The sequence below is a fragment of the Lygodium microphyllum genome, chromosome 16, assembly GCF_053477565.2.
Source record: "Lygodium microphyllum isolate KBCC chromosome 16, Lygodium_microphyllum_v1.1.10, whole genome shotgun sequence".
Lineage (NCBI taxonomy): Eukaryota > Viridiplantae > Streptophyta > Polypodiopsida > Schizaeales > Lygodiaceae > Lygodium > Lygodium microphyllum.
Window position 1 is genome coordinate 57,305,954 of NC_141150.1, and position 27,355 is coordinate 57,333,308.

General features: G+C 45.1%; 1 protein-coding gene across 2 annotated transcripts in view; it reads right to left on the reverse strand.

The window, feature by feature from the left end:
- LOC148022862 (polyamine oxidase 7-like) overlaps positions 1–27,355 on the reverse strand; it is a 65,089-nt gene that overhangs the window by 14,774 nt on the left and 22,960 nt on the right. For both annotated transcript variants that reach the window (XM_087695782.1, XM_087695783.1), the window contains exons 8-10: positions 19,832–20,086; positions 19,419–19,500; positions 10,045–10,208 (exon numbers count right to left, since the gene is read on the reverse strand). In XM_087695782.1, coding sequence (XP_087551908.1) covers positions 10,045–10,208; positions 19,419–19,500; positions 19,832–20,086 — 501 coding nt within the window. The remainder of the gene's footprint in view (positions 1–10,044; positions 10,209–19,418; positions 19,501–19,831; positions 20,087–27,355) is intronic.

Genomic DNA, 27,355 nt, shown 5'->3' on the forward strand with positions numbered 1-27,355 from the left:
TGTATGCATCATTTGTGTTTGGTATATGGATTTCATTTCTCAAGCATTCTTCTAAGTTCTTTTCTTTGCAGTGTTCTTTTGTGTTTTTCTTTTGTGTCCTTGTGTTAAGCAGTTTATTATAACATCTGTTTATGCTTCCATTCATGCACCCACTTTTGACACATTCACCATCCTTTTGGAAAGGAAAGGCTGGTTTCACTTTGATTTGATGTAATAGTCTAAACCCTCCAGGAAGAGGCAATGGTATTGCCTCTCTGATCTCATAGTATGTAGTGCAATTGTAGTGCAATGGTTCTTTGCCTTTGCCTTTGCCTTCACTACATATAGTTGGTAGATGTGGCCTTTTGTTGCAATACCCTCATATCTCCAATCTCAATTTGTAGTTGGTGTGATGAAGTGCCGATCTGACCAATGGTACATCTAGATCATTTGAAATTTATGTCCATGTGTACTGAGCATATGATGAATCCATCCCAACAAAAGTGTAATAAAATGTGTTTGATATTGTGTCATATTTGTACCCAATCATTTGATTGGACTCAACCATGTTCTCTATATTTTGAATTTCTTACTATCCATCATAATCCCTAAGTTCCCTCATGAAGGATTGAGTCTCAGGTGAAAACAATCAAGGTTATAATCAAAGGGTGGAGGTGAATCTATCCTCATTTCATGCAATCTTAGTCACGTGTACATTTGCAAGCACTAGTTGTGGGTGTCTTGCTTGGTCGAGAGCCCTTATGACCATAGGTGTGGTGCCCAACTTTGCTCTTTGGTCTTGGTCATGTATGCTATCGTCATGACTAATGGTCTCTCCATGGGTTGCCATCCATCGTAGAACTCTTTGCCCTGTCTATCCAATCCTGCAAATGGGCCAGTGATTATGTCCTAGTGTGGTAAAGGCTAGGTTCTCATATCTTTGCTCCATATAATAGTCTCGGTGCAACCAATGTATTGAAGAGCCAAAGCTTGGTGCATGGCTCTTGAAATTATACATGTGCACTCTCTCTCAAGCTCCCCTAGTATGGCAAAACTGTGTGCTAGTCTATATAGCCTTTGTTGCCTCTTATGTGAATTGTGGCCCTTTGAAGGTCACTCTCAAATACACATATGATCTAACTATCGTAGTGGTATCTCTCCCAACAGTAAATTGGAGCCTTTGATCTAGTTATCTAATCTTGTATGGCGTTTAATATACTTTTAATAACATGGTTAAGTAAATGTTGCAAATGTGAGGTGTAACTGGGGTTAGAGTAAATTTACGAGTCCAAGACCCAAGAAAATCACAGGATGCCAAATGCAAAAGTTATTATAAGTTACGTTACACAGGTACTTGGTGGTATCTTGTGTCAGTTGTTGGCCTAGGTCATTCATTTGGCTATAAGTATCAGTTGGTGATACTAGAGAAGTGACGTTTAATGGTACCTAACGCCAATCTAATGGTCAAAGATGGCGCAGAGACACTCAGGAATGGAAGTTGCCCAACCAATTTAATTATTGGCCAGTCAGATTATTTTTCAAGGCACCGAAATAATTCTTAGATTAATTTTCAGTATTTAAAGACTGAAAATTAATATTTAATTATAACTAATGCTGGAAAAACCATTTGGGAAGGCTGCCACTTGTCAAAAATGCCCATGCAAGACTGAAAAATGTTTTTAGAGACTGGAGAGACATTTTTTGTGTATTCAGCCTGCAACAGAGAGGGAGGAGATGTTGCTGGTCTGATTTGCAGCCATTGAAGGACCTTCTGAGGCAGCTAGGGGGCATGAGAAGACCAATCAACATCAGGTAATAGCATCTACAAGCTGTTAGGGCAGCAGTAGTAAATGACTGATTTTTCTTCAGTTATTTGCATCTACAAGTTGTTGAGATAGGGCAACAATAGTAAATGACAGATTTTCTTCGGTTCTTTCACGAAGTAAGTCTGAATTTTCTCTCTCCTCAGCCCTCTCTCTCATTTCCCAGCCTTTCTACAACCTTACTCCAAAGATTGCAGCATTGAGATCACTTAAGAAATTTCAGACTTCTCTAATATAAACCCTAATTTGTAGCAGAAATTAGGGTTTAGCAGTAGCCTCGGGAATCGTGCCAGAAATTAAAAGCTCCAAGACTTGAATTCAACAGGGTTGAAGCTGTTTTTTAGCCTATTCAAGTGGAGGGACCAGCAAATAATTGAATTTGGGGCATTTTCCATCTCCATCAAAGCGGGTGAATGCCAATTAAGTGCCCAAATCAAGGGGCAAAATAGATTGAAGACTTGTTGGTCACTTTGGACAGCAAGGGGAGTTTGGATTGCGAAGGGGGTCGGGAGAATCCCATTGTAAATCAACTTTTTCTTCAATAAAGCTAAAGAAATATCGAAAGGGGCACCAATTTTGGGGCCAATCGGGTGTGCATTGTCCAAGATCAATCAGTAGGTAAAATTTGTATTTTCAGATTTTTGCATTAATTGTTTGCTGCTGTAATTAAGTTGTAACCAGGGATTTAGCACCCATCCACGGAAGGAAAGCTGGTTACATTATCAAATAAATTTAACACTAGATGCAAATGAAGGTGTGGCAGCAGTCGTGCTAGGGCTGGACAGCTACACGTGTGTGGACTGATGGTTGAAATCTGCACTCACAGGTGAGAAACCTACACAAAAGGGATTGAGACTGAATGGGGGCAGCCTGTCTATTTATAGATGAGGATGGACTCTCCCAAATTAGGTTTTCACTGAACTCTTCTCGAACCGCTCCTCGTTTTAGGGTTTTCATGAAATTAAGCTTGTTTTGGGACAGTTTAAGTGGCTAATCAGCATGGAATGCATTTCTTAGCTCAACACAAAGTCATCTACATACAGTAGGATTGATATTACAACCACAACAAGACATGCACCAGGCCCTTCTAATCTATCTATGAGTTCTCCACCTCATCAATGTCAACTTCAAACAGAATGGGTGACAGTGAGCACCCTTGTGTTTCACCCCAATAGTACTGGTCATTTTGTCTGACAAGCCTCTTGTTGTGTGCACTCTATTGGTCGCTGACTTGTATAAAGCATACCCCCATTGCAGCTCCTTTGGGACTTTGATGTCCTGCAACCTCCTCATGACCCTATCTTGTGGTAGAGTGTCAAAGGCTTTGTGGAAATCCACAAAGTAGTGGTATATTCTCTTCTTATGTGCCTGCCCCTCCTCTACGGGAGCCGTGAGTGTTGTAAGCACATGATCCAAAGTAGTGTGTCCTTCCAGGAACCAGCTTGCCTCATAGCTCTGTGCCAGTGTCTCTTTGCCCTATGGCTCAAAAGAATGGAGCCATATAATTTCTCCAAACAATGGCTGAGCAAGATGGTCCAGTTGTTACTAGAGAGTGGAGGATCTCCACTTTTAAAGACTGATACAATAGTATGATCAGTCCTGCTTTTAGTAAAAACCCTCACAAATGGCCCTATCAACATATTTGCCAATATAAGAGCCAATGTATCATGAGTGTACAAAAAATGCTAAGCTCTAACCCATCATGGTCTTGTGCTTTCCTTGTTTGCAACCTATGAATGGCATCTACGACTATCTTCCTTGTAAAGAGGGTACTACTCACTGGCCTGGTGTCACTGCATGTGGTAGATCTTAACTGTCCTGGTATATTATACAAAGTTCTAGCATGCTCATGCCATGCCTCAGCTGCTGTGATTAAGGTGGTAGGCCTCCTTTCTTGGAATATCCTCCAACCCCTCTTACTATCATGTCCCAAGAATAGCTGGTAAATCTCTGTCTCAAGTCATCTCCATACACACACACACACACACACATACACGTGCGTGCACAGAGAGAGAGAGAGAGAGAGAGAGAGAGAGAGAGAGAGAGAGAGAGAGAGAGAGAGAGAGAGAGAGAGAGAGAGTTAGGTCGTGATGACGCCGCCTGCGTGTCCCGCCCTGCCGTCGATCGGCTGACTGTCGACCTTGCCCGCCATCGCTCCTGCCCGTTGTCGATTGTCAGACCAGCGGGGTTCTGCTCGCCGTCGGTGCCTGTCCGTCCTATCCGTCGTCCGACCTGCTCGCCATCAGGCCTGCGCGTCGGTTCTGTTCGCCGTCAGACACGCCCGTCGCCTGGCCTGTCGCCTGATAGACGCCATAGCCTGCCAGACCTGTCCGCCCTCGCCTCTCTGACGCCGCCCTCGCTTGTTAGACGCCGCCCTTGCCAGTCAGTCGCCGTGGTGCTCGCCCTATGTAACACCTCCTTTGTGGCAGCGTCTCGCAGGGCGAACTGATATTTTCTTCCCCTCAGCGAGAGGCAGCATCCTTTGTTTGTGCCTGAGCCTACGCCTCTGGGTTCTGCGACCTGCACACGGAGACAGTGCAAGCTTGCCTTTCCACAGAGAGAGAGAGAGAGAGAGAGAGAGAGAGAGAGAGAGAGAGAGAGAGAGAGAGAGAGAGAGAGAGAACCTGAGACGTCGGTTGACCTGTGACCTAGCTGACCTACTCCGCGGACCTGCGACGTTGCCCTTGGCTGCGTGCCCTGAAAGAGAGAGAGGACAGTAATATGGCTGGCCTGGATATGGATTTCATCGACCGGACAGTGGCAGCCCTTGGTCCTGATTCGGATATAGAGGAGCCGGAGGATATGGTGCCGTGCGCGGAGGAGATGCTTTCTGGTTCTGACCTGCCGCCTGCGGGCAAACGCCCCAAGCATACTTCTGATGAGACAATGGGCCCTTTGGAACATTCCTATGCGCAGGTTGCCTCAGATCCTGTGGATTCGCAGGAAATTGACTAGGAGCATTTGCTGGACTTTGCTAATACTCTGCTTGGCGATTATGTCCAGCATAATCATGAAGCTTTTTCTGACTCGGGAACTAATGAAGTGCTGGAAGCCACGGTGGACCCATATTTGTCAGTGGCTACACCATTTATTACAAGGGGAGTGTGTTGAGGAGATCTTTCTTGGACCTCGCGGCTTTTATGAGGTGCTGCTGAAATCAGAGACACATCAGGCTGAGCTCCTGTCCAAGTTGCCATTATTCTTTGATTGCCGCTTGGTCCATGCTGTGTCATGGCGCCCTATGGCAGACTTTCAGCGTCTGCTTCAACGAGAATGCCCGGTATGGGTGGAAGTGGAAAATTGTCCGGTAGTCTATTGGCCATTGTTAAAGGAGGCGATGGCAGTTGTGGGAACGGTGCTGGTTCCCCCAAGCCTAAGGACTATGAATAGAAACCGTTTATGCATGTTATGGGACACAGCTAGGAAAAGGCCTGCGTGGCTTCGCCTCAATTGCTCTGGCATGCATCCTTTGCACTTTCGCTTGAAATGGGGCAACTTTGTCGGACATTGCTTTTCATGTGGTAAATTGGGGCATTTTATGGCCGAATGCCCAGAGAGGCAACCGTCTTCAGATGATGCGCATGTTGTGCTGCCTAAGGATGACATGGTGCTTGATGCTCCGGCACAGGAGGCTCCCCAACCACCTAATGTTCGGGATAAAGGTAAACAACAGGTCTTGGATTTGGATCCCCGTAGCAATGATTGGCTCGAGGCACGTCCAAAAAAGGGTAAAAAGTTGGATGCAGGCCTGCTGGCGGATTCTGGGCCTAATGCTTCACAGGATTCCGTGCGCACGTATATGCGCAGGAAAGAAATGTTCTCTTCGCAGCAGGCTGCGCGTACTATGGCTCCTTCAGCCCCTCGTAATCAGTCTACAAGGAAAGTTTATACAAATGGTCCAAAGGGCCCACCTGCTAAGCTGGCGTTTGATACTAGAGGTAATGTGATTACACCTTGGGATCGTCGTTATCCCCGTTCCACTCCCAAGGCAGTGGATATTCCATCTACCTCTAAAGCGGGCCGCCAGAATTCGTTTGCAGTGTTAGCTGATTTTCTGGATGAGGGTATCCTGGACGCTCTCGCGGAAAAGGTGAAATCGAGGCAACAAGTGCCTCCTTCTTGATTCTCTTCTTTTGAAGATATATGAAGATAGCCACGTGGAATGTGCGAGGCATTTGCTCTCTTCATAAGCAACATGCCATGTGGACTGTCTTGTATGAGAACCAGTGGGATGTCTTGTGTGCGGTTGAGCACAAGAGTCACGGTGAAGCAGGAAAAGTGGTGGATTGCCATGGATTCCGCCTATTTTATGCAGGGACACATGCTAGGCACTATTCGGGTGTGCTTATGATTGTCCATGAGAAATACCAGCCTGTTCTTATTAAAAATGATGTACAGGGCCGCTTGCTGGTAATCGAAGTCTTATTTGAAGGAGAGATTTTATGGTTGCTGGGCCTCTATGCTCCGAATGACCCCGCATCCCGACGGGATCTTTGGACGACTTTGCATAGCTCCATGTCACTTGGCAGAAGGGGTTTTTTGATGGGAGATTTCAATATGTGTATTGACTCCTCTCAGTCCACTTCAGGGCATTCGGTAATGGATGCTCCGGAAAGCCGGGTGTGGAATGCCTTCGCTCTTCACGTACTTAAGCAAGATCTCTGGTCTTGGCTCCACCCTTCTTCTTCGGGTCACTTTTCATTCCGCACAATATGCAACTACTTGGTCGCGGTTGGACCGAATGTATATCATGCAGGGGGATGATTTTCCTTCCTAACATGCTGGAAATGAAAGTCTTGCAGCAATATGCATTGTCGGACCATTTCCCCCTCCAGCTTGAGATGCTTGCACAACCTATTGCACCTTTTATGCAGTTCCTAGATAGACTCCCTTTACGTTTCAACTCGTCTTATTTGAAGCATCCAATCTTTCAGGGCTATATGCAGCAATTGATTGAGAGGTTCTTAGTGGACTTCGCCTCTGAGGGCTTGGCTTCCTTTGCACGGTTGCTCTCTAATGTGCAGCGGGTTGCTCGGCAATATGGGATCCATCATGCCTCTATTTGTCGGCGGCGTCGACATGCAGCAGAGGACTTACTGGCTTTGGTCAGTTTGCTGTTGGTGGACATCCCAGATGATGAATTTCTCCTGTCACTGGCAATGCGCTTGACTCATCTTAGTCAAGTATTTCAGTTGAAATCTTATCAGCAGGCCAAGCTGCATAACTTGATTGACACATTGCAAGATAGTCCTTGTTAGACTCATAAGTTCTTTCGCGCCTTGCATGCTTCTCTTGCTTGAGAAAATATGACTAGACTCCAGGATTTAGAAGGTTGCATGGTCACTGATCCGCAGACCATTGTCAATATGTGTAGAAATTATTTTGTGGATATTCTTGGTTCTTCTCCGTCGCCTTCTAGCCAGGTTACGCATGCACGCTCGGTCTTCTATGATCTGGTCTGACAGCAGGTTCCACTTGATATGCAAGCTACTTTGGAGGCAGATATTTGCGAGGAGGAGGTTATGGATGTTTTGTTACATCTGCCTAAGGATAAAAGTCCTGGTTGGGATGGTCTCACTAATGAATTCTTTGAGAACTCGGCCACCCAGCTGGTGAAGCCATTAGCGGCTATGTTTCAGCAGGTTTGGGAAACAGGGATCATGCCTTCCTATTGGAAAGAAGGCCTTATCAAACTGCTTCCAAAGGTTCCTTCGCCATCAATGCTGCAACACTGGAGACCAATTTCTTTGATGGGTTCGATGTATAAAATCTTCTCCAAAGTGCTGGTGAATTGGCTTCACAAGCATCTTCCAGCTATTGTGCATCCTCTCCAATATGGTTTCATTAAGGGCCGCAACATTCTGCATAATATCTTAAATGTGCAAATGGCTATTGACTATGCGAGGCATTCCAGTCAGGAAGTGGTATTGATTCAACTGGATTTGGAAAAGGCTTTTGACTATTTAGACTGGTCTTTCATTGCAGAACTCATGTCTGCTGTGGGTTTTGGTACTCAGATGTCCCGATTGATCTACACCATTAGTGCTGCGGCTTCTTCACGAGTTATGCTCAATGGTGGGGTTACAGAGCCATTTGTCCTTGCACGCTCCGTCAGACAGGGTTGCCCTTTGAGTCCTCTCTTCTTTGCCTGGGCGACTCACCCGGTGCTTTCAATGTTGTCTTCAATGGCAGCTTCTGCTCAGCTGGCCGGATTGTCTCTTCCTTTGGGACACCACTTCATTAGCCAATCTCTGGCTGATGATAGCTTTATGATTTTGCGGGCGGACAAGGACAACATTTGCAAGGCATTAGATTTTTGGACGCTCTTTGGTCATGCTTCTAGTCTTCGCATCAATGCCTTCAAATCAGCCATACTCAGTTGCACGGAGACTGATTTACAGTCATTGGGTTGGCAGGGCCAGGTTGTTTTCCGTGGATCCATTGTCAGGCATCTTGGATACCCATTGGGGGTGGATGTGCGGCCAAAGGAGCTACTGGACTGGATTTCACAAAAACTGGCAGTGAAGTTTATGTATTGGAAGACGCAATCGTGGCCATTCCATGTCTGCCTCAAAGTGGCTCAGACAATTATGCTCCCAATGCTCACATATTTCTTGCCATTGCTGCCGTGGACTCCTACTACTTTGAAGGCTCTCACTCGCCCCATTTGTTTCATGTTATAGAAGGACTCATTGCAAGCAGGTATTTCGTGGATTTCATGGTCACATACATGTTCCCCTAAACGCATGGGTGGTGGAGCTATTTTGGATGCTGAAACTCATATGCTGGCTCTTCGTTGGTCTCTTTTTCGCGCCATGTGTGTGGATCATCACCGGTGGACCATTATAGCCCGTTATTTTCTTGAGGACAGTGGGCTATGCCATGGTAATACACGACTTCGGGGCTCTTGGTGGCATGTCCTTAATGCAGACTCTCGAGCTTCCAGTCCCTCTTCCTCTCTGTTACTGCATTTGATCGGCTCCTGGAAGGTGGTGCTCCAAAAGGCACGTTGGCATCCAGTGGGGGACCGCTTGCATACTAACTCCTTTCAACTGGAATTGTTGGCAGTCTCGAGATTACTTTCATGGGAAGACAAACATGAGCTCAGACCAAGATTTAACCGCATGGCCCGTATGGGTGTGACTTCAGTTGCAGATGCTACCTTTGCCACTCGCAATGTCTTCGCATCGTTTCGTACTGCCAGGAGACTCTTCAGGATCCCGCGCGGATACCGTGGTTTATGGGAACAGCTTTTGTCGGTGCTTCGGGGTAAGCAACCCTTTCTGGCCCTAGTTGTGGATCGTCCTTGGTAGGACTGGGACCTTGCAGGCAGATTGAGTCTGGAAAACACCTCTGCTAATCAGGTGTATCATCTTCTCATTAAAGATCATCGATGGCTGCGTTTTAAAGCTAATACTGTATGGGGATTGCAGAAATCTCAGTCATGGTGGAAGGCAACTGTGATGGAGGGCTGGTTGAATAAGACACCTTTCAAATGCAAGGTCTTTCTTTGGCGGGTAATGATTGGTGGTCTTCCTCTTGCCTCGGCCCTTTCCAAGCGTAGAATCTCGAATGGCAATTGTTTCTTTTGTACCACTGCTGTGGAATCGGCCCGACATCGATTTCTTTCTTGCCCGCTTGCTAAGAAGATCTGGTTACTCTTGTCATAAGTTTGGCGCGCAGTGGTGGGGTCCTCTCTAACTCCTTTCGATTGGGTTTTTGTGCGCCCAAATTACCCCACATCGCCACAGTTGCATATGAAGATCTTATTCCACTTTTTCACATACTGGGGATGCTGGCACATTTGGACCACGCGGAATGCCTTTCTTTTTGATTTGGCCTCCAATGTACAGAGACACATTGCCCGGCTTAAAGGTCTCTTGCATTGGCAGATAGATCTCGTTCGGCACGCGGACTTGCTCCCTTGGGAGGATTTGCTTCCCTGGCATATGGCAATTTCCTCTGGGTCTTTGCCATGATTTGTGTAACTTTTTCGTGGCTTAGTACTGGGATTTTATACACGTTGGCCTAGGGCCCTCGTGTATTTTGTAATCATGTAATCATGTAAACTTGTACCTTTTTTTCGTAATTAATACAATTACCTTTTACGGAGAGAGAGAGAGAGAGAGAGAGAGAGAGAGAGAGAGAGAGAGAGAGAGAGAGAGAGAGAGATGACCATTACCTTTTACGAAAAAAAAAGAGAGAGAGATGACCCTGAAATTGTTATTAAAAAGAAGGTTACCTGCTGAACTTCAAGGCAACAAGATCCTGTGCATGTTTTTGTACTGTTTACCAAGCTTTCCCCTTTAGTAGCATTTCCTTGTTGCCAGGGTAAGTCATCTGAAGTTATCTCATTGCATTTTCCATGGTTTATGCAGTCTAGTAATGTATCAGCTGTAGCAATACCTGCAGATAAAAATGAATCAGCTCAAGAGATTACTAGAGGTCCTTCAAGAAGAAATTATGAGCAAGAAAATAAAACAGATTGAGTACTTCAGTGCGAAGTTATGCAGGGATGATCGAGTTTGATCCTGGTCAAGTAATGTTGATGTCAATCCTATGTCAACTGTGTACGTTTTTTGGACCAAGGTGATTGCAACAAGTACCATGCAACACAAATATTTTTCTAAGTGCATATTTTGTATCACTGTTAACTAGTGGCAAATTTATGATGCATGCCTAATTACAAGGTTCTCGTGTGTGGACATGTGCCCAAAAGTCAGAATGATCTGTGTTCAAATCAACTGAATTATGAGATGTTTATCATCATTCACGTCTTGTTTGAGGTACACTCAAACAATCCGTATTCTTTGTCTTTTCACAGCTGCTTTGGAAAGATATCTGCCTGTTATCAGGCAACAACATATGTAGCTTTTTCCAAATAACAAAGTAGAGTTAACTGTATCAAGAATAGCACCAACCACTCTCTCTGCCCTGGATCTTCTCAGGACAAACTAATGCAGCTTCTGATGTGTTCATATTAACTTCTTGTAGCATGCGCATAGAAGAACATTTTTCCCAGTTGACTCATGTGAATGCACTTCGACTGTGCATACTTGTTGTAGGTGGTGTTTGCTGCAACATGTGTGCATGAGAGCTTTCTGAAAAAAGTTACTAAGTTGTATGCCATACTATGATAGGCTTTTATTATTGTCCTCAAGGAAAATCCAACAAGGACTCTAGCGAAGCCAAAGCATGTTGTTTGGTTGGTACTTGTTCTCTTCTTTGTTCCAAGAAAAGAGAATTCTATTAATAAACAGCGAAATTAAAAACGATATGAATGTAGGTATAGAAGACAAGCCTTGTATTAGACAAGAGTGATACACTAAAAGGCAACAAGGCTGATACAAGGGCTGTGTGAAAAAGCTAATTAGGCTATCTATAACACAAACCATATGCTGCTGTAGAGTTATGCAGAGCATGGGGTACAGTGTAAAATCAGAGCACTTTGATGTGAAGTTCTTTGATGCAAGAGCTAGGGCAAAGCTTCTTTCCTGTTTTGGCTACTAGATTGAGGATTCACCTAGGGGAGATGGGACCTATGTATGTGGCCAATATGGCTTGTCCTAGGCATGCAGAGCCAATTACTCTCATAATTGAAAAGCTCTGACTTATGTCTTGTTGGGTATGCCAAGGGAATCTATCCCAGTTGTATTGGCTTTGGTCATTTATTCACTAATGAAAAACAATGTTGCTGCTTTCTTTGTCTTTATGAAAGATGAAAAAGATGGTATAGCTGCCTAATTTTCCAAAGTTAGACAAGAAGATAATAAATATCTTCAGTCAATCTTTTGTTTTCCCAACTCAGTGCTTTTTTTTGCAAGTAAAATGTGGCTGATTATATTACTTAAAAAAACTGATTACAATGGAATGCTCATGCTCCACAGACTAGCTGGAGCTGGTGCAAGGTCATAAATACATCATGTGTACAAGCCTCTCAAGGGGGTCTGGGGGGGATGGGGCCAAGAAGCCATTGGGGGGGGGGGGGGGGGATGTATCGCCATCTGGGGCTCCCTGCCTCCATCATGAAGAACAGGTCTTGGCTGCCCTAGGTGCGCATGAAGTGAAAATGGAGCTCTTGACGAGCTCGAGACTCGCCTTGCACCTGGTCCCATCGACCGCGGAGAGAGTGGATGATGGAGGTCCAGAACTCAGCCAAAGTCGCCTAAACTGAAAGGCTCTCCCTGCTAAAAACCTAATGGCAGCGCGCCTTCTGGATGTGCCATCCAGTAAGACTCCCTACGATCTCCCATACCTTAGAGTGGTTTGTTGTGGGCTCCAGTACCTAGCAGATGGGTAGAGCTTCCAAGTCGACCACTGTGCACGACCCAGCCTCAATGATGAAGATTGTGTCCTGCATCCTGGCCTCATACAAAATCTGACGACCCTGGCTGACTGCTTACTAGCAGAAAGCTCCCCACGAGATACATCCAAGGCTGGGTACTAGACGGCGGAGAATGCGGGATGCTCTTCTCCACATGAGCTGCGCTGCCTCACATGACCAAAGGCAGTGCTTTGGAGTTTCCAAAAACTGTTGTGTGCAGTGTTTACACCCTCCATCCTTCTACATTTAGGCTAGCCAACTCCCCACCACCAAGCCTCCATGTGCCAAAAGACATAAGAAATACGATATCCTCCTCGGTCTCCAGTTGTCCCATAGGCGGTACCAGAAAGTCCGACGGAAGGCATCCATGATGTTGTGCTCCGCCCAGTATCTGCTATGCAAAGGTGCCTAGTCCATGTCCTCCTGCATCAGTACGTGTCTGCCAATCTTGGTTGTATACTCCAAGAACCTTGGTGGCTTCTTGGTGTCTGCACTAGCCGGCCATAGCCACTCTCCAGGGTCCCACTCTAGCTCATCAAGTGGCCTGCTCTTCCATATCCAGAGGTGCCACTCCCGGAACTTCTCCCAAAACACATAAGGGTCCAGACACCAGGTCTTTCCCTGAAGGCCACCAGCCACACGAATGCTCCTCCACGGAAGGTCAACGATCTCCTCATCTTGCTGCCCTTTGTCAAGGACTAGATGCCCCCCCCTCTTGCACGGTGAGGAAAGTCCTGTATGGGGCGCTGCGCAACTCTACTTGCCACCTGGAGGGGGATACCTGTTGGTGAAAATATAGCAGCCCATACCTTGCCCAACTAGCCCATCGGATGTGGGGACGCTCGCCAATCTGTATCCCATCCTGATCTTTGACTTGGGGGTTCCAGATCACCGGCTGCTAGCAGTCTATCTCCTCTCGGCAACTTGGGGGGCTTTGAATTAGGGTCTTACGGAGGCCATGCCACACACGAAGTAGGCTGCAGGGAAAGGGGAATCTAGGGGGCGTGATCTAGGCCGTCGTGAAGATCCATCTCAAGGATGGCCTCTAGTCACCGCCAAGCCTCGGTCTACACTCTTGGAGACCCTCCCCTAGTAAGACCTTCCAGGTCTGCCCTCCTGGTGTAAGACTGTGGACTACTAGCTTGCCCAAAAGGGCCAGGCTTTGATACTCTAGGTCTATGATCCCAAGCCCTCCCTCTGACTGATGTCTGGATGATGGTCGTCCACACCACCTTGGCCCGAGAGTCCCTGGAACCATTTGACCCAGTCCAGAGCAAATTCTGCACTAGGTGGCAAAGCTGAACTACACAGGACAAGGAAAAGCACCAACACGAGGCGATGTACAACAAAAGGAACTACACAGGACAAGGGAAAGCACCAACACAAGAAAACCAACTGACATTTTCCAGGTTGATTTTTGCCCCCACTGCAGTGTAAAACACCTCGAGAGCTAGTCTCACTCTTTTTAGCATCAGCTCATCAACCTCTATGTAGAGTGCTGTATCATCTGCATACTCTGAGTCTAACAGTTTCGTCTCCTCTCTCACCAGAAGTCGGAGGCCACATAACCCGCTCACATGTGACTTGAGAAAGTGAAACATCACCTCTGCAAAGAGTAGGAACGCATATGGGGCCAGAGGACAGCCTTGCCAGACCGATCTCTCTAGCTGAAACTTCTCTCCTCTCCTGCCACCTATGAGAACCCTGTTGGTAGTCAATCTGTAAAGTGCAGAGACCCTGTGGATCCATGTTTGGGGGAACCCCAACCTCACCATGGTGCCCTCTAAGAAGTCCCAGTCAACCTTGTCATAGGCTTTCTCGAAGTCCAGGATTAGTACAGCCAATCCTTGACCACTGTGCTAGGCCCACTCTGTCACCTCAAAGAAGGTGAAGACATTGTCTAGGATGTTCCTATCTTGGACAAAACTTGTATGTGTGTCATGAATGATGTCTGGAAGCATAGGGCGGAGCCGCCTACCAATCATCTTGGCTAGTGCCTTTTATAGACCACTGATAACAGGAGGGTGATCGGTCTCCATTGGGATAGCTCCAACCGGTCTCCCCCTTTGGGGAGGAGATTGATAAGACCTGCCGATAGACTCCCTGGTATCCATCTTGAGTTGAAAAACCCCTGAAATGCCAACAATAGGAGGTCCTTCACCACCTCCCAGTAGGTAGTGAAGAAGGCCTTAGAAAGACCGTCCTCTCCTGGTATTTTTGCCCGACCGTCCTGTGCATGGAAAGCCTCCTCTAGTTCCTTCTTTGTAAAGGGGTCTAGGAGGGAGTATCCCTTCTCCTTTGTGACGAGGGACGGGATGTGGTCCCAGATACTCTCTACATCGCTGTCCTTTGGTTGAGACTGTCTCCTACTAAAAAATGTGTTTGTAGTAGTCAGTGGCAATCTCCATCACCTCATCTGGGCTAGAGCGAATCCTCCCATACTGATCCTGGAGGCTGCGTATCTGCTCTCCTGAGGTGCGGGGTTGATGCACTTGGAAAAACTCCTTGCAAATCGTGTCTTCCTTTCGTGCCCAAAAGGTTGCTAAGGTACAGAAGGAAAACTCCGAGCGCCTGTCCTCTAGGCCGGCGAGGGGTGCTTGTGCATGCACCTCCTATGCGTGGAGAGTGGAATTCCCTAGTGTCTCTTGGAGTAGTCTCTGCGTGGCTGCTAGGTCTCGCCAGAGTGCTCTCTCCTCCTCCCAGCTCTGCTGCCTGGCCTGTAGGGCTGCCTCCTGGGAAATACTGCTCGACTCGGCTAGGACCTCTGCAACCGCCTCTACGATCCGGTCCCTCCTGTCCCACTCCCTAGTCTAGAGTTGCTCAATTTGTCTCTTCACCTCCTCCCTCTTGTAGATCGAGTTGAGGATTCGAGAGGATTGTGTGTTTGGGGCAGAGGTTGGGGCATTAAGTGTCAGGAGAACCGGGTAGCGATCAGACAAAGTGGTGCCAGCCAACTGCCCTACCTAGCCTCCACGAGAGCATCCCCACTCTCCCACATAAAACCTATCCAACCGCTCCAGCAAAACTCCGCCCAGCCGCCTGTATCCCTAAGAGAAGTCTAGCGACCTTTCCCTCCTGTGGAAAGGTGGGTCCTCTCCAAGCATCACGTGCTTCTACTGCGAGGAGGAAGACTTTCCATGTCTCTTGTTCCTCCCTAGCCATACCCTGGTAGTTTCTCCCTCTGCCCTGCTGGTTCTCTAAGGCCTCCAAGTTGTTGAAGTCTCCTTCAACAATCCAGGAGCCTAGCTCTAGGAGTCTTGCTGCGATCTCCACCCAGAACCTACTGTATGCCCTAACCTCAGTAGGGATATAGACATTGAGGACTCCAAGGCACGAGTCCCCAATATCCAATCTGATCCATAGAACCCTCCTTGCCACAATCGTCCCGTGGTCACGTACACAAGCGGTGAGGCTCGGGCCAATAGAGGTGCATACAGCTCCACTCCTGTTGTGGGCACCGATGGTGTGCTCCCAGTAAGTGTGTAAACTACCTGGGAGTACCTTCCCTACCTGATGGGTTTGGGCGGTGTTAACCCTCAAACGAACAAGGTGGAAAATCCAAAAAATCTAAAGAAGAAGACAAGGCTAAGGCAAAAGTGAAATGGAAGACGAAGGCATGCCAAAGAAGAATTCGGAAACACAAGAAGTGTAAAATTGTCCCAAATCAAGGAGAAAGATGCACAAGAAAAAAGACAAGTCAATACTTTTATAAAAGAGTGCAAGGTGCACCAGGATTTATTTTAAGAGTGCCGGGCTTTCACCCATGCAAATTGTAAAGGTAGATGGGCGGTGGAAAGGAAGCTAGGAAGATAGGAGAACAATGGAAAAAAGGGCCCGGTCATGTAAAAAAGGGGATAAGCGGATGACCGTCGAAAAGGGATTTAGGGTTTTGTATATAAAGTTGAAAAGTAAATGAGAAGCTCATTCTTGTGTGTGGCCAAAAGTAGCTCTCTTTTTCTTCTTCTTCTTCTTCTTCTTGTTCTTACTTGCTTGAGCTTGTGCTTAAGAGAGGAAGTGTGAGAATGTGAGTGTGTGAGGGTGAGGGACCGTGGTGGAGAAGCTCTCCATCTTCTCCTCTCTTTTTCTCTTCTTGTCTCTTCTTTTGTTTTGCTCGTGGCAATGGGGCTTGGAGCGTGGAGCTTGAGGATGGAGCTTGCTTGAAGCTTGCACTTAGATCGTGGAGCTACCGGAGTGCTCGGGAGAGGAGGTAACTCGATTGGGCATGGAGGTAACTCGATCGAGCATGGAGATAAGCTCACTACACTCGTAGGGATGGATAGCACGTCGGCTACGTGAGAGGTAGCTATTAGTGCTTGGCTTGGAACGCTTGAAGCAATAAGCGGCCCGTGGGTCTTGGCGGTTGATCGCCTCTACAAGCGGGAGTGAGCTTGTGCTTCTGCAGAAGTAAGATGTGGATCCGTCTGGCAAGGGTAGGTTGCTGCAACTCTTGCCGAACAATCAACTTCCTGGAACCACGTGCCCCACTGTAGTGGAGGTTATTCACATTCCAGGATGCAAGATGTAAACTCATAGGGAAACTTGTGATTGACCGAACAGGCATCTATTCGGTGTGGAAGCTGCTGACGAAGAAGAATAGTTATGGGGCATGCGGATACGCTTTGCTGCCAGCCTGGACGGTGAACTCCATTCCCCCATGTTGGCCCTTGGGTGGACCATGGGGGTGATAGATGCTCTTGTTGGTACCACCAGGGCATCTATCAATCAGGCTGAGAGGCGTGACTCTATACGCTGGTAGAAACGGGCCGCTTGTGCCAGGGGCTACTCGATCACATTCATCGGTGCTCTCCACTGCGGAGGGGCTCGAAAGATAATGCTCAAATGTGGGACCTCGGCACGAGCCCACTAATTAATGTCCATCATGCAACCTAGCCAAGATAATGCTCAGATGTGGGACCTCGGCACGAGCCCACCAATTAATGTCCATCATGCAACTTGGCCTTTGCTGGGAAAAGAGTGCTAGTCCTCCTTCTCCCATCCACTGGGAGATGTGGTCTGCCACCTGACTCTTTACCTCCTCCTCTATTTGTGTCATCGTCTAGTCTCCTATATGAGAGGTCTAAAGGAAGAAAGCATAGTTTGGTCTATTTGGTGGTGCTAGTAGATGGACCTTATCGCTCCTTGACTTGCGTACCACGAAGATCCCCACCTCCAGAGGTAGTGGGAACTCTCTACGCTCCGCAACTCTCAGGTAGGACCATGGACCACTGCGAAAGAACTCCCGTGGTAGTAGTTGTGCTTGTCTCGGGAAGGTGTGACGGGTGGCAGGGACAGATGAGCTGGTGGCTTGTGGGGAGGGGGGGGACTAGGCGGTTGGTGAGTGGAGGATGTCGGCGTATAGGGCTCCTCACCTCCTGTGGTTAAGGGGGGGGGATACCTGTACTAGGTGGGAATTGGGGGGATTGATCGGCAGGGGAGATGGTGGGGAGGGGGAAGATCGAGGGATGGTGGGGTGGTTGGAGGCATGAGGTGGGTGTGAGGGGGGGCCAGTGGCTTTGGAGGGGGGGAGGTCGTGGGCTAGGGTTTGGGGGGGGGGGGGAACCGTGGGAAGGAAGGGGGGGTGGATGTGGAGGGTGTGGGCCAATCGGGTGAGGTAGCTTGTGACGCCTCCATGGGAGGTGGATGTGGAGGCCTGTGGTCCTGTTGGGTGGGATGAGGAGGGGGGGTTTGTAGGGTGCTCTGTTGGGGGGGCGAGGCTCGTCTTCCTGCTCCTTGCTACTAGAGCTGTGTTTGAGGGGCTAACTGTGGCCCCCCTTGCCGTCTCCCTCTCTGTGGTCTCTGGACCCGCGTAAAATCGTCAGCGTCCACCTGTGGGCCTGTTAGCGGAGCCGCCTTGGCTCCGAAGTGCATGCAATCTGCTACCTGATACCCAAAGTCATGGCAATGCAAGCACTGCCCTGGCTACCCAGTCACAATAATCTGCTACCTGAAAGAGTGTCCACTTGCCTCAATCTCTAGAAACTGTGGTATACTTTGTCTCTTTCATTGCCACACGTAACTTTGGGACTCCTGCGGCTATCATTGCGTTTGCGAAGGAGGTGGGAAAGACAATGCTGAAGAGCCGTCCAAAGTCCTCCACTAACTGGCGATACTCTATTACCAGTTCGAGGAAGAGTAGGGTAACTGGATGTCTAAGAAACTTGTTATGGAGCACAAATGCCTCCACTATGAAGCCACTATATCACGGAACCATGTAGATGGTCCCCTTCGTGGAAGCATAGGGTGAGCTATCCACTAGCTCACGGGCTATCTGCCGAGGGGATCAGGCAGGGGAACAGCGGCAGGGGAGTTTTTTTTTGGGGGGGGGGGGGGACAGCAGGCGGGTTGGACAGGGGCAGGCACACCATGGGGGAGGGGGGAGCTGAGCGGGAGAGCAGCACGCCACGGGATAGGGCGGGGGCGTGCTGGTTCAATGGCGGGGGCAAGGGAGCAGTGCGGCGCGTCGGTAGGAGCTGTTCCCAATTCAGTGCTTGGAGAGGGTGCATGGAGAATTAATTAGGCAATGAAGTTTTTGAAAGGGGGTTGATTCAGTCTAACTCATCACTGTTTTTTTTCACCTATGCTTCTAGTTCAAAAAAAGGATGGTTCAGGACACATATATTGGTTGCAGGGCCTTGAACAAAACTTTCATTAAGAATTGATCACCACATTCGTTTGGGAATGAATCATAGAGTCCATCAGTCCAGGTATGCCAGAAAAAGAGCTTCCACAATATGATCTTGTTGTTGCATAGGTTAGTGTGGTATCGATTGAAAATAGAAGTCAGTCAGAGTCAGTAAATCTGACAATAATTCTTTTTTCAAAATCTGGGGCTAGCTTGATAGATATGATTTCACAGGTTTCTCATCTGCATTTTGCATAGTCACTATAATTGTTCTCTATGTGCTCATAAATGTTTTGATAGAATGTTGAAAATTTAGTAGACCTCACATGGTTACCCATTTCAGGTCTGGCCATTTCACACCTATTGTAGCGGTAGTGTTATTGCTAGATAACAAAAAAATGAAATTGACACAGGCATAGGATGGTTTACCGTCCATGATAACGAATGCATTTGAGTTAGTTCCTGAGATTGTGGGCCTTTTACCTGTGCGATTTTATGCATTCCTTGTACACTATATATGGTGCTAACCTAGCTGATATTAGCTTACAGAACACACTTAATTTGATATGCATTAGCACAGATATATTTGCTGTGCTAGGAAAATCAGTCCAACAGGACAATGCAACAAAATACAAGGTCTGTTTTGGATGGCATGCACATATCAGCTTACCAGCCATATAGGCACCATGCACATAGCCGTTGAAATTCTCACTTGTATGTTCTCCTGTAAAATAAAGTGGGCCAATTGGAGCCTGCAACCACATTATTCAGTTTAAGCAAGGGAAGGCTAAACAAGGATAATTGAAGTTGAAAAGGAAGGGTAAGTAGGGATCATTTTGTTGTCAGGGAATTATTGGAGTTGGGAAAATGGCTACTTAAGTGTTGAGAAAACCAATGGTTCAAAAGTAAACATTAACCTTCATATGATCAAAATCTTCTCCTAAGTAGGGATCATTGTGTTGAAAGGGAATTATTGGATTTGGAAAATGGCTACTTAAGTGTTGAGAAAATGCCTTGAGCAGGAAATATGACAAAACAATGTGGAATTTCAACAAAATAAATGGTTCAAAACTAAACATTCACCTTCATACGATCAAAATCTGCTGCTGATACTCCAATGGGCCAGTTTGTGTAGCTTCCTCCAAAGAAACGATTACTCCACCATCTTGGAACAAGTATGTGTTCAATTTCAGGGATGTCCTGACCAAATAAAGTTCTTAGAACTTCCATAATTTCTGCTTTTGTGACGTTGTCAGATTGTTGTTCAATCCTTCGTGATTCATCATCGGTGACTGTTACAAAGAGAATATGTGATCCCGGGAGCTCTCTTTCTAGATGCTGTAGAGCAACCCAAAGAGGATGCATTAATACCTTTTTTTTGTGAATATCGAACATAAAGAATATGATGCTTAAGAGAACTTGGTTAAAATTTAGAGATCTTGGATACTTTCATCAATATCAGGTCTTTGCCTTTCCCCCTAGGATGCTTTCATAAAATTACAACTGAATCCAAAGAAACATTGGAAAATTCTATGAAAAACACCACATACTATTCAAAATCTGTAAATCAGGTCAGAGGTTACAACGTCCACTGTATAGATATTGTATACAGATTACCGAGTTAAGATAGCAGGTTACAAGTTGCTGGATACAAGCTGTATTAGATTGCAAAATGTTTTACAGAGGTTTCAGATTGTAATATTTGCAAATTTGGGGTTTGCTGTTAGTTGCTGTTATATGCAACAATTGTTTATTGGAGTAAAGATTGTGATGCATGTACTATTGCAGTATACGACTTGCGTATGCTATTAGTTGTGGGTTTGCTGTTAGTTGCTGTTGTATGCAGCAATTGTTTATTGGAGTAGATATTGTGATGTATGCACTATTGCAGTATACGACATGCATATACTGCTCGTTGTGATATACAGTCTATGATTTTCACAGCTTTTGGATAGTATTATATGCCTCATTTCTCTAAGTGGGGTTCATTTAGCTTATTCTCAGTTTTTGGTTATACTTAGCAATTGCTTATATACAAAATGAAACAGAAAAGGTGTAGGAGAATCTCCCAGGCTGGCCTTTGTTAATGGGAGAAACTCTTATCCAAAGGAGCCTACTGCCAAAACATTTAAGGATATGAGTGGAAAGATGCATAGTCCTAGGTGTCCATGTATGCTATCTTGATCATCTTGGAGTCTATCCCATATGCCTCTTAAGGATATGAATAATATTTGTCCATTTTAGTAAAAGGGCCTTTCAAGTGGAAGTAGATTGATACTCTTTGGATATAGCTGCTCAAATTCACCATGCAATAGTGCTAGCAATGATCGTTTGTCTTTCAACCCTGGAGATGCTGCATTTTGATCTCTAGCCTATTGCCTTGCAGTCTTCAGCCCTTTGTATCAGCCTTCTTCTCCAATATTGGTGGTTTGCTGCAATCAGGATCCATTCTCAAAGGACGATACTCTCTGACACTCCCCCTCAGCCCACTCTTATGAGAGACAATGGTTGTTGGACAGCGTTTGCTTCTTGAGCTCCCTTAGCTATATTTTGCCTCTATCATTTAATTAATTCATTATTCATCCTTTCTTCTCCTCTTGTGTTCTAGTCAAGGTTCAAGCCCTTGAACAATGTCCCAAATATCTTGTGTATCCAACACATGCAGCATTAGATTTGACCAAGCAGTAAAGTTAGACTCATTAAAACGAGTCTTATTTTGCCAAATACTTGACAGATGGAGTGGATGGCATCGACTATGAGGTGTCACAAGCGGGATGCGGTGGGAAGGCAGATATGGGGCCTAGTGCTACATGCGGCATCAAATGGCTTGGCATGGTGACTTGTGGCCCTTGCCCAATAGTAGGCAGGTTTGCTTGATATAGGATGGATGGTCTGCCAAGCATCTACATGTTTGCAAATGTGGCCATTTGGGCAACACTTGGGGGCTTGATACACATCAGAGGGAAGTCTTTTTGTGTAGGTCTCCCACCATCAGTGTACCTCCACCACCTAGTTTTGAAAAAGGATAAGGTCCTATAGGATATGTTCCCAAAGGTTTTGTGCCCCCAATGTTGTGTATTGTGGCATGGGTGGATGAATAGGTAAATTTGTACCTAAATGTGTTTGTGAAGTGGATAGGAATTGAAAATATTGTGGTGCACCAAAAGCAGAATCTCCAAAATCAATGAACGAGCAAGGGGTGTTACTTTGTTGTCTTCTTCTTCGCGAGCCACTTCTATTTAGGTTCATATATTGGTATGTTCAAGGTTATCATGAATAATTAAATCCTTAAATCCTTGGCCTAGACATCAATAGAAGTAAGGGCTTACTAAATAAAAAATTTATTTACCATTCAGCGAATGTGATGGGTATGGGTACACTGTATGTGGCAAGGTTTCCATGTTGATATGTTCTCGTGCTAGGAGTGACGGACCCTCATTGGTGTCATACTTGGAGTGATGTGCACCTTCCTCTAGGTACTATACACAATACAACCTAAATCGTATGTTAAAGGGATAGGGGTAGTATGGGTTTGTGTGTTAAGGTGTACCCATTCCTTGAGATTCTCTCTCCATTCTCCTCCTCAATACCTCAACGTGTTCTTCTTTGGTAGTAGATGAAACGAGCTTTGGGAAATTTCTTCCATGTCTTTGGGAGAATCTTGTGCTTAGGATGTTTGGTACCATTTCCTTAGAGTCTCCATGGAGGGGCTCCGAGGGGGATTACTTTGGTGACAATGGCTGAGACGTTCTTCCCTAGCTTTCAGATTGAGACTTAGGTACCAATGTTATGTTGTAGCTCTGATACCATGTAAATAAATGCTCAAGCATAGATAGGGAAACATGAAAGTAGTCGTGTGGAAGGTTCATGTCATTTGCTCTCGTAGCAAAGAACATGATATGTGGAGGATTTTTTCATGCTAATGCTTGGAATGTTCTATATGTCATTGATCATAAAAGACATAAAAGAGCAGGATGGATAGCCCACTATCACGGTTTCACATTTTTTAATGTTGGGGTCCCATTGGCAAAGTACTCAAGTGTGTTAATGATTGTGTATGGGAAAACTTCAACTAGTTTTGATTCAATAAGGTATATTTAGTAGAGTCCTTTGTTGAGATTACATACGATGGTGGTTCAAGACATGGTTTTATGGACACACCTGAAAGCTATGGGTGAAATGTAGTTGCATCAATGGTTCTTAAATAGGATCTATGGTCTATGGTTACATCCATTAGAACAAGGTTATACTTTGCATTTTGTCCGATACTTGGCGATTGGAGCCAATTGTACCAATTGAATCACCTATATGTTATGCATGACGATTCCTTCTTGGTAGAGGTTTTGAAGATTGTAGTTCGTCAGCAGCATGCGCTTTCTGATCACTTTCCACTAGAGTTTGTAATGCTAAAGGATCTAATATACCTTTTTCGATGTTACTTAGGTAGGTTGTCATTGCATTTCAACTTTTCTTTTCTTCGGGATGATATATTTCATGCAGATATGAGGCAGATTTGGGTATTGGTTTTTGCTTGATCTCCCAATTAAGGGGGTGGTTTCCTTTGACCTGCTAGTACACAATGTCCAAAGAGTTTCCAAACAATATGGAATCCAACATGCTTTGCTTGAGCATTGGTACATTCATGGTTTAGTTGACACCCCAAATGATTCTCTCTTGATTTCTGCATCTATGGACTCCGTAAACCTCATTAAAGATTTCTAGCTGGAACCTTATCAACATACTAAAATTATAGCACCGACAAAGGGCTTGCATGATAACAATTGCAATATACATCAATTTTATCGCAGCTTGCATTTCTCTTTTGCAAGAGAGAATGTAGTTAAGGCTGCAAAAATCTTTTCATCAAATGCTCACTCATCCACAAGCTATCAAGGGCATGTGTAGGGAATAACATATGGATTTGCTTGGATCACAGTTGCACATTTCAGAGAGCATTACAATATCTTGGTCTATGTTTTATGTGGTCAAGGATCAAGAATATAGCTACAATTCTGGATGCAGGCATTTTGGTGATTGACATTTTGATACACTTGGTTAAGGACAAGAGCCTTGGTTGGGATGGTTGCACCCGTGAATTCTATGAAACTATGCAGATTTGTTGGCCTCACCCTTGATCACCATGTGTCAAGAGGTTTGGACAATCATGATTATGCTTATTTCTTGGAAAGAGGGTGTTATTAAATTGCTAGCAATGGTGCCCTCACCTTCCTCTCTCGAAGGGAAGAATATTCTACATAATATTTTGAATGTGCAAATGGAAATGGATTATGCACAATACACAATTCAGGAATAGTAATGATTCAGTTGCATTTAGAGAAAGCTTTTGATTATTAATGGTCTTTTCTAGCCTAATGCATGTAGAAGATGGGCTTTGGGCCTATATTATCTCATTTGATCTACACTATCAGTAGGGGCTTATTTCTCATGGCTCAGTTTTGGGCCTAGGAGGGGTTGTTGAGCTAAAAATGCATTAGGCTAATTTAAATAGCCCCAAAACATACTTAATTCATGAAAAAACCAAACACAAGGGCTCATTTCTCATGGCTCAGTTTTTGGCCTGGAGAGGGTATTGAGCTAAAAATGTATTAGCCTAACTTAAACAGCCCCAAAACACGCTTAATTAATGAGGAAACCTTCTTATTTTAAAAAGAAACACGATCCTAAAGAGTTACTGTGTCCCATATGCAAAACCCTAATTTGGGTGCTCCAAACTTTCTATAAATAGTCATGCAGCCCATCACTCTCCCTCAATCTCCTTTTTATGAGGTTTCATGAGCCGTATCTTTGCTGCCCACTCCCCGTTCACGAAGGGCATCACAGTTAGAGCTTCCCATTGTTGTTTGCTAACATCTATCTCTTGATTCCAAATTTTGACTCCATATGCGAGTTGTCGCCTATATCTAGGAGCTGTTGCCTGGTACCTTGGAGCTGACACCTGCAATCTGCGTCATGTGTTTGCTGCTAATGTTATCATTTGGAGTTGTGGCCATCATCCAAAATCTACATTTGCTGAGTTTCTCTCCTTCAGTTGTCGCCTACACTTCTTGCATGGTCGTCTATTGTTTTCAGCTATCGTTTAGTTTTTCTCTCTCCTTAAGTACTTGCGTTTTTAGTCTCTCTCTCTCTCATTGAATGCCTCCTTCAGATCTAGACTCTTTGGTTGCACTTGCTATTGTTCGATACACAAAGGCTACCTTACTCCATTTGGAGTACGACACACCCTTTAGCTTATAACCACTACCTTGATCCCAGAGATGGTTCAATATTAACTACATAGTGTGTTTGCTACATGAGCATTGTATATTCAGTGGTCATTCACTTCATTATTCACTGTGTTCACTCTCTCTTAGTTACCCTAAACCTAACCGTGTTTTGTACTATCAATTTGTGCTTTGTCATACCATTGGCTTTATATTTTCTGAGTTTAGAGCATTTCTTCACTTGGTATTAGAGCCAGGTTCTGTTTGAGATTCCTAAGACTTTGATCGGAAAGCTCATCCGCAGAAGCAGGAACTACACAAGGGTCAGATGACTTCAAACACTTCCACACTGCTTCAGTCTCCACAATTAAACATGTCAAGAAACAATCAAGAGTGGGCCTCTCAGCTTGCCTCTAATAGATTTGGCATGGTTGGAGAGACTTCAAACTACCATGGAGTCTACCAACCATACAAGATTTCAGTTGTAGAGTATGATCTTATTCTCATGCATAGGGCTCAGCAATAGATTGAAGGTAAGACTAAGTTTTCTTCTTTAGTTTCGATGCATAGAACAAATGACCATGTAGGAAAGATGAAATCTCCATCACAGATTGGCCATCTACAAGTGGAAACTTACAGAGACTATACATCACTTCCATCATTCATCTTTACTCTAGTGTCAAGTATGAACACATCTATTCATGTTGATTCCTCTTTTTCTCAAGTGTCGGGAGATCCTCTTGATGAAGGGACTATTCATAATAATTTTTGGTTTATGAGCAATGAAGAAGCCAGATGTTTCTTTTTGAACTCAAAAGAAGGTATTCAATTGAAAGCAGAAGCTATAAGTATCCCTTCACCTCCTTTCCTTCAAATGATTTTTTTACTCATGATCAACCTAAAGTAGCTGCATCCACATTCTCATCACAATCATCTTTTCAATTTCATACATTTAATGGACAAAGGGAATCCACTTTATTTTCTATTTCCATACCCATCACAAATCCTTTTGGGCTCCCACCCATTGCACCCTTACATTTTGCTGCACCTTCCTTTCAGCCTCCATTAAGTGCCTCACATGTTCCACCACACAGCATCTTTGGGGTTTCCACACATTTAGGCACAACCTTTAGGACACCTCCTCCTCCCTATCTGGGCAGTGTCCCTGTGATGGAGGCTCAACCCTTTTAGAAACTTATTTGTGGTTTGTAGTTGATCACCATCCTTTTCTTACCTCTCTTATGCTCTAAATGTTTGTTGACATAAAAGGCATGACAAGCCCATGGCGAGTTTGTCGGCTCAATCAATCCTTTTTCTAGAAGAGACTGTATCTCTTCCTACATAGTTGCAAATCCTCATCCTTCATTCCTGAATGTACAGCTTTAGTCGGGATTGCATTCGGTTGAATGGGCAATGAGATAGCATATTTTTCTCTTTTCTCCTTGAAACCTAAAGGGTCTTCATATATGAATGTCTTCAAGTGTTCCTGTATTTGCTAAATTTCTTTTTCCCCCTTTTGCATTTTTTCCTTAATCCACTGAGTTCTAGAAACTCCTTTTGTTTGAGTGTTGGATTCTGAGATAGAGTAGGTTTTACCTATGGTAGAAGGGGCAAGTCCGCTTTTTTTCCTTTATAGGAAACTGTGAAGTGGTTGGACCAAAAAGTATTCGGCACCAAGTGCTGTAAGATATCTGTACTAATCAAGAGGTTATACCTTATCTGGCACATAAGTTGTATTTCTATAGGGACCTTTACTTTACCAAGATGTAAATATGCCTATGTTACATGTATGAGTGTGATTTTTTTATTGTTGGAGAGCTCTACTATGATGGGAGTAGTCACCTTTATACAATTTTTGGGGAATAACTCATAAGGAGCTATTGTCAAGCTAGAGCTTGTATCCAATAATGCATCAACAAATAGCGAGAATTGCGGCATATTCTTTACCTGTACACAAACCATGGGAAAAGGTCCACCTGTGTCAAGAGCATTGACTTTATGAACTCTGGAGTGAGTTAATCTTACTTGGTTGACCGGGGTTACTGGAGTATTCATAGAGGAATTATGGAGCTCTCGGAGGATTGCTGTAGTACCTTGGGCTATTTCTTTCTCGCTTACCAATATTCTTTTATAAACCTTGCATAATGAGTGAAGTTCCTATTGCATTTGTAAAAAAGCATTTGTCATTTCATTACAAGCTTGTTGGGTTCTCGAGATAACTGAGGAAAATGACTGGAGAAGCTATGTTGCAGTCCTTGGTTGGTGAAGGTTTTCTAATTTATGAGGCACAAACATGTTTGCTTTTTCCTTTGTCTTTGGTGGTCCAAGAGTACCAGGTTTAGGCAAATCTTGAGGATTAGAGAAGAATTCTTGCCTGATTTTGTTT